The sequence below is a fragment of the Oryctolagus cuniculus genome, chromosome 16 (genome assembly GCF_964237555.1).
Source record: "Oryctolagus cuniculus chromosome 16, mOryCun1.1, whole genome shotgun sequence".
Lineage (NCBI taxonomy): Eukaryota > Metazoa > Chordata > Mammalia > Lagomorpha > Leporidae > Oryctolagus > Oryctolagus cuniculus.
In genome coordinates this window covers 65,503,428-65,510,422 of record NC_091447.1, presented here as the reverse complement: position 1 = coordinate 65,510,422, position 6,995 = coordinate 65,503,428, and the positions used below count along the sequence as shown (strand labels likewise).

At 70.6% G+C, this 6,995-nt stretch overlaps 1 protein-coding gene across 1 annotated transcript; it reads right to left on the bottom strand.

The window, feature by feature from the left end:
* Window positions 1–2,149: 2,149 nt before the first annotated feature.
* Window positions 2,150–6,348, bottom strand: ARRDC2 (arrestin domain containing 2). The gene is made up of 8 exons (XM_070059525.1): window positions 6,008–6,348; window positions 5,815–5,881; window positions 5,561–5,708; window positions 5,024–5,126; window positions 4,597–4,853; window positions 4,001–4,154; window positions 3,774–3,913; window positions 2,150–3,652 (listed from the first exon to the last, which is right to left on the bottom strand). Exons 1-8 carry the CDS (start codon window positions 6,279–6,281, stop codon window positions 3,608–3,610), a joined length of 1,188 nt encoding a protein of 395 aa, XP_069915626.1. The 5' UTR covers window positions 6,282–6,348; the 3' UTR covers window positions 2,150–3,607.
* Between the last annotated feature and the right edge of the window lie 647 nt (window positions 6,349–6,995).

The following is a 6,995-nucleotide window of genomic DNA, read 5'->3' as shown; positions in this document are numbered from 1 at the left end:
CTACTTCTTTCCCAGGCCACAGCAGAGAGCTGGATGGGAGGTGGAGCAGCCGGGACTCGAACCTGCGCCCCTATGGGATGCCGGCCCCTGAGCTGCTCCCCGCCTTTCCCCGTGGCTCTCAGGGTGCACCTGCCGGGAGGCGGCTCAGTGTACGCGCATGCGCACCTGCCAACGGCCGGGGTTTCGGGTGCCCTCTCGCGCGCATGCGCGTGGCGGGCACGGCCAGTTCCCCGGTCCTGTTGGTCCTGTGGGGCAGGTGAATTCCCTCACAGGCCTGTGCTGAGCTGGGGCAGCACCCGGAGCTCGGGGAGCTCCATTCGGGTCTCCCACGGGAGGGGGCAGGGGGCGGGGACCCAAGCACCTGGGCCATTGGGCTGCCTCCCCGGGTGCGCATGCGCGGGGGCTGGAACCGGGACTCGAACCCGGGCACGGCCGGGATGTGCAAGTATTTTCCCCCGTGCACTGATTCTTGTCTCTTAAAGGAATCCAATTTCTGTCTCTCCGGTTGTCTGTGTGTTGGGTTCAAGTCCCGGCTGCTCCTCTTCTGATCCAGCTCTCTGCTGTGGCCTGGGAAAGCAGTGGAAGATGGCCCAAGTCCTTGGGCCCCTGCACCTGCGGGGAGACCCAGATGGAACTCCCGGCCCGGGCTCCAGCCTGGCCCCGCCCTGGCCGCTGTGGGCCTCTGGGCAGATGGGAGACTTGGCTCTGTGTCTCCATCTTCCAAATAAATAAAACGGCCAAATAAATAAAGCAAAGAATAAAAGTCACACCCTGTGTCTTGGATCTCAGGGCGGGTCCTGGTCTGACCCAGATAGACAGGGGCTGGGGGCGGGGCCTGGCCCAAGGGGCTGGGGGCGGGGCTTGGTCTGACCTGGATAGATAAGGGATGGGGGCGGGGCCTGGCCCAGATAGATAGGGGCTGGGGGGGGGGCCTGGCCTGGCCATTGGGGGGCTGGGAGCGGGGCCTGAAGCTCTGGCTTCCACATGCATGCTGGGGGCGCCGGGGCTGTGGCTCCTCCCTCGTTCCCTTCTCTCTTTCCGTTTCCCCCCCACCTCTGCCCCAGGACCTCCCTAGGCCAAGGGCACTCCGCCCCCCACCCCGCTTCTCCCGAGGCCCAAAAGCAGCGCCACACCCCTCCTTCTCCATTCCCGTCCCCCAGCGACCCCAGGCGGGGACACTGTGGCTCGGGCCCGCAGCAGCTTCATCCGCGGCCCCCGCCAGTAGGGAGAGAGGCGGCCGCCGGGCCTCGCCCTGCAGAAGCCGGTAGGACAGGTGGCCCGGGCCCGCGGGGGCAGGGGATTTCAGGCTCTGCCAGCGCCAGGCAGAGTGGGCGGCTGGAGGCCCCGGGCTGTCCTGGGGGCGGGGCCCTGGGGTCCCCCAGCTCCCGCCCCACCCCCCCTGCTGGCCCTGGATCCTCCCGGGTGGGGGCTGCAGGCGTCAACAACGACGGAAGGTAGTGAGGCAGGGTCTCACCCTGACCGAGGCCGTAGGAGCAGCAGGGATCCCGGGCGGGCCTGCAGGTGGGGAGTGGGCTCGGATCCGGCCCCCCAGGGGAGATGTCCTCCCCCCTCTCCCCGCGGTAAACCGCGAGGCCCGCGAGGCCGGCTTCCCCCACACGGAGGCCACAGCCTGGGGCTGGGTTTCAGTTTGCAAAGGGCGACAACCGGTTCCGCCCGGCGGCGTAGGCGCCGAGGACCTCGGTGGCTGGGGGAACAGCAGGTGCGCGGGGCGTGGCCGGACCCTGGCTTCCCGTGGGGCGCCAACGTACTTGGCTCCTCCCCCGGGTCTGCACTCAGAGCCCTGGCCCGGCCCCCTCCCCCAGGGCGCAGAGGCTGCGGCCCCTCCAGGTCTCCTCTCAGCCCTGCCTGCGGCTCCCCCTGGCCGGCTGGGGCTGACGGGGTGCAGAGATCCCAGGGTGCGGCCCCCGCCGGGGCTTGGCCTGTCCCTCATCATTCCTCCTGCCCACCGGGCTGTCCTGCCTCACGTCAATCATCCTCTGCCTGACAGTGGCTTTGGAGTCACCTGGGGCCAGGAGGACAGGTCCTGCCCTGCCCCCTGCCCCAGGGACATGCATGGGGAGGGGGCTGAGTGCATCTGCCCCTGAAGGCCAGGGCTCCCGGCTTCCATGAACATGGTACACTCACTGCCTCTCCTTTTTAAGTTAATTTATTTGAATGGCAGAGTCAGAGAGAGAGAGAGAGAGAGAGAGAGAGAGAGAGAGAAGTCCTCCAAACAATGGTTGACAAGCAAAATGGCCATGATGGCTGGAACTGTGCCAATCCAAAGCCAGGAGCCAGGAGCTCCATCCAGGTCTCCCACACAGGTGCAGGGGCCCAAGCACTTGGGCCGTTTTCCACTGCTTTCCCAGCCCACAACAGAGAGCTGGACCAGAAGTGGAGCTGCCAGGACTCGAACCCGGGCACACAGGGGCTGCCGATTTTGCAGGCAGCGGCAGCCTGCAGTTCGTGCGGGGCCCTGGGAGAGCCCAGCACCATGGGTCATTGCCCACTGCTTTCCAAGGCCTTAGCAAGGAGTGGGGCCGGAAGTGGGGCTGGAGCCAGGACTGAACCCAGATCCGGGACCCCGTCCCGGATGCACAGCACCTACCCCGGCACTCCCGATTCCCACTGCATGTGGGGCCCTGCCCCTTGCCGGCCCCCCACAGAGGCGGAGATGGACAAGGCCGGGGACCTATCCTGGACCAGGGCGATGGTGAAGAGGTGGGACCATGGCAGTCGAGAGGGGGTGTTTGAGCTGAGACGCGAGGGCAGAGAGGGCGAGCGCCACGGGGGCCATGGGAACAGCAGGTGCAAAGGCCCCGGGGCAGGTGCACACTTGGTGCCTAAAGGAACAGCAAGGACACAGGTGGGCGGGGCCCCAGACCTGGCCCAGCGCCACTTGCTTTGGGCGTCTGGGACCTGGCCCAGCTGGTGGAAACCTGTCATTCACCTTTCCAAATAAAAGAATCTTTAAAACACAAACAAACAAAACCGAAACTCCCCAGCAGGGGCTGACTCGGGGGTCGGAGCCTGGGGACCCCCACGCTTGCCTCCCACCCCGGCTGAGCCAGGGGCCTCACCAGGCTGCCGCTGCCCCAGCCTCCCACGGCCCTGCACTGTCCAATGTCCGGCTCTCTCCCAAGGACCTCCCTGTGTGGCCTGCGGGGAGGCAGTGCCCTCTGAGCCCCGGATTCTCACAGCAAAGGGGGTGTGGCCCAAAGATCACCCAGCTCGGCCTTCCTCCTCCGTTTCCTCGTCAGCCGGCTGCCTGCTGAACTCCTACTCGCACGTCAAAGCCTCAGCTAACATACGCTTTCTCCCAGGAAGCCTTCTCTACGTCCCATTTGGGGATCCCAGCCCGGGGTACCTCCTCCTGGACTGACACCTGGGGTTCCATCCCGCTGCGGGCTCCCACACACCTCCCCGGCCCTGCCCACGGCTGCACACAGACGGGACCCAGCGGCAGCTCAGGCTAGGCCCTGGGCAGCGGGTCTCACGACAGCCAGCCGAGGCCGGCATCCGGCCTGCCAGACCCAGTCTCCCCAAGTTCCGTGGTCAGGCCCAGCCGCTCCCCGGATCCCGCGGCCCGTGCGTGTCCAAGCGTGGTTCAGCAGCTCGGCCCCCGGGCCTCCGCAGGCGGGTTGGGGTCCTCCTAAGACACACAGCCCCGTGAGGTCCCGCCCCCATCCCAGCGGAAGGGGCAGGGTCTGGGCAGCAGCGGGCTGCGGTCCCGCCCCATCTGCAGGTGCAAGGGGCGTGGCTCCCGCGCTCACCTCCGAGTACAGCGGCGGCGGGCGGTACCGGAACTCCCGGATGTAGGCGAGGAAGCGGCCCTCCAGGCTCGGATCTGGGCCTGGCGGCGGCGGGAGGGGACCCGGCTGGTTGGCGACGACCTCAGAGTAATCCGGGGGGGCTGCCGGGAGAGGCAGGCGCGGCGCGTGAGGCGCTGGGGGGGCAGCGGCGCCCCTCTCTGCCCTCGGCACCCCCCCCCGGGGCCCACCTTCGGGCGGTTCGGGCAGGGCCCCCGGCCCCCAGTCGGGCAGGAAGCCGGCCTGGCTGCCCGCGCCGGACGAGCGAGGGTGCAGGGGGACCGTGCCGATGACCAGGGGCAGCTCCAGGAGCAGCTTGGGAGAGCCGGGGATGTCCACGCACACCTGCGGGGTCGATGGTTACAGGGCGAGGCCCAGCGGGCCGGCGGGGCAGTGGGCGGAGCTCAGGCCTGGGGCGGGGCAGTGGGTGGAGCCCCGGTCTGGGGTAGGGGTGGAACCCAGGCCTGGGGGCAGGGTTGTCACTGGGGCCCAAGCCAGGGGGCGGCAGTGGACAAAGCTCCGGGTCTGAGTTTTGGCGGTGGGCGGATCCTCAGGTGGGGGCGGGCCTGTGGGCAGAGCCTATACCTGGGGCGGGGCAGTGGGTGGAGCCCTGGGTCCGGGGGCAGTCAGAGCAGTGGGTGGAGACCTAGGTCTGACGGTGGCAGTGCGTGGAGCCCAGGTTTGGGGGCGGGGCAGGGGCGGAGCCCAGTGGGTGGGGCAGTGGGTGGAGCTGAGGCCTCGGGGCGGGCAGTGGGTGGAGCCCTGGGGCGAGGCGGGGGCGGACTACCTTCAGGGCATAGTCCACCCGCAGTAGCTCGCATCGCAGGATCGAGGGCCCCACCGGGGGAATGGGCAGCGGCCGGCCTTGCCACAGCGCCCGGCGCCCAGGGCCCACGGGCTCGCCCGCCACGCTGGCCACCACCACGCGCTTCTGCTTCCGGGCGCCGCGCGCCGTGAACGTCTGAGTCTGCACCACGGCCGCGCGGGGCCGCACGGCGCGCGTGGAGCCGTTGTCCACCTCCGCGAAGACCGGGATGACTTCTCCTGGGGGGGCGGGGCCTCAGTCTCCCCTGTCTGCACCCAGGCCCCCTGCACTCCGGCCCCGCCCCCGCCCTGCCAGACCCCGCCTGCGCACCTGGCCCTGTCCCCTGCAACCGGGCTACGCCCCCTACACCCAGGCCCCGCCCCTGGCCAGACCCGCTCCGTCCCCGCACCTGGCGTGTAGCCCTTGCGCTCAATCTTGGCCGAGAGGCAGACGAGGCCCCGGTTCCGGTACCAGGACCGCGCGAGCGTCTCCCGGGCTCCGGCTTGAGGCGCCTGGGCCGGTGTGGGGAGAGCGAGAGAGAGAGAGGGGGAGAGACAGAGAGAGAGGGAGAGAGAGACAGAGAGAGAGGGAGCGCATGCGAGAGCCGCCCTGGGTACAGGCGCAACGCCAGCGAACCCCCAGGAAGCCCCTACCGCCCGCTCCCCACGCCCCCCGGGGAACAGGTGCTCTGGGAGCCGTTACCATGGCAACCGCGGGCTCAGCGCGGTCAGTGCACCTGTCCGGAGTCACCCCGCCAATCGGTGCAGCCCTGGGCTGTCCCCGGTCAGCGCCCGCCCCTGGCCCAGACTACCAGCCCCAGCTCCACCCCCGGCCCCGCCCCTCCGGCCCCCAGCCTCCCCCCTCCGCCCTCCTGTCCCCGCCCCCAGCCCACCGCAGCCTCTCACCACCAGGCCCCTGGTTCCGGCCCCCCCCCCCCGCCTCTCACCAGCAGGCCCGGCGAGTTGATGTCCACCGGCTCCAGGACGGTGAATACCCTCCTAGCGCGGCGCGCGGGCGCCCAGGGCCGGCGCAGCGTGGCCTCCACGCGGTAGCGGACGCTCCCGTGTTTCCCCTCGAACGAAGTCACCAGGGTCCTGGGAGGGTGGAGGGGCGGGGCTTCAGGGCGAGACAGGCACAGGGCAGGGCGTTCCCAAGAGTGAGGGGCGCCCAGGCCCCACCCCCGCCCCCGCCGGGACCTACAGGGGCAGCCGGAAGCTGAACGGGAATTCGTGGCGTCCGGCGGGCAGGGTCGTGGTCTCCCCGGGATCTGCAGGGGGCAGCGAGCGCGGGGGCGGGGTGGGTCAGCGGCCAGGCGGGGGGCGGGGGGGCCCTGAGGGCGCGGCGCGCGTCCCCGCGAGCTGGGCGGGGCGGAGGCGCGCTCCCGCAGCCGTACCTGGCGCCAGCAGCGAGGTGCGGTGGCTCAAGACCTCCACGCGCTCGCTGTAGCTCTGCGTGTATGCGGTGCCGGAGCCCGCGCCGCGCGACTCGGTCCAGTGCACTCGCGCGCGGCCCTGTGCGCGCAGCCGCAGGGCGCCCACGCGCGCCGGCCCGGCCAGCTCCAGCAGCACGCGGCCCGCCACGGCCTGGCCGCCGTGGAACGCGGGCTCGGCGCCCGGCGCGGCGCCGTCCAGCTGCACCGAGAACGCCCGCACCTTGGCCAGCAGCATGGCGACCCCGGGCCTCGAACCCGAGCAGCAGAAGCAGACGCAGGCGCACTGGCCACCGGGCCCCACAGCTCCCGAGTCCCGCCACTTTTATAGTGCAGGCGGGGCTGCCGGAGCCACGCCCCTCTGGGACACTCGGCCAATGGCAGCCGAGGGGCGTGGCTCCCCAGGCCCGGAACGGAAGGACCACACCCCCAGCGCGGACTCCAGGGCCCAGGCCTAACATCACCTTGCTTATCAGCGGCCCGGGGCCTTGCAGATGGGACTCAGGGCACAGCCAGGGGCGGGAGGAGGAAGCAGACGGGGCCTCCCCAACCCCGCCTCTGCCATCGGCTGCCCCTTCCCCAGGAGCCTGCCTCAGTTTCCCCCTCCAGGAAAACCTTCACGGGCTGTGCGGGTCGCGGGCGCCCTCTGGTGGCCGCCGGCTGCGTTGCTACTCCACCGCGCGCCCCTACCTGGGCCCTTGGCTGAGCAACACACGGGCCCGTCCCCCGCCCGTGGCCCCGGGACCCCCAATAGGGGAGCGGTGATGAACAAAGCCACACTGAACCCGCAACGATGGTCGGAGCAAACCCAGGCGGGCGACCTGGAGGAGCGGTGCGGGGAGCGAGGCCCTTCCCTGGGGTGTGCGCACGTGTGCTGGGAGGGGGGTGCCCCTGGAGCCCTCGCCCAGCCCACACCGCGGCTCCTGCAGCTCCGCCCGGGGTGTGTCGGGGG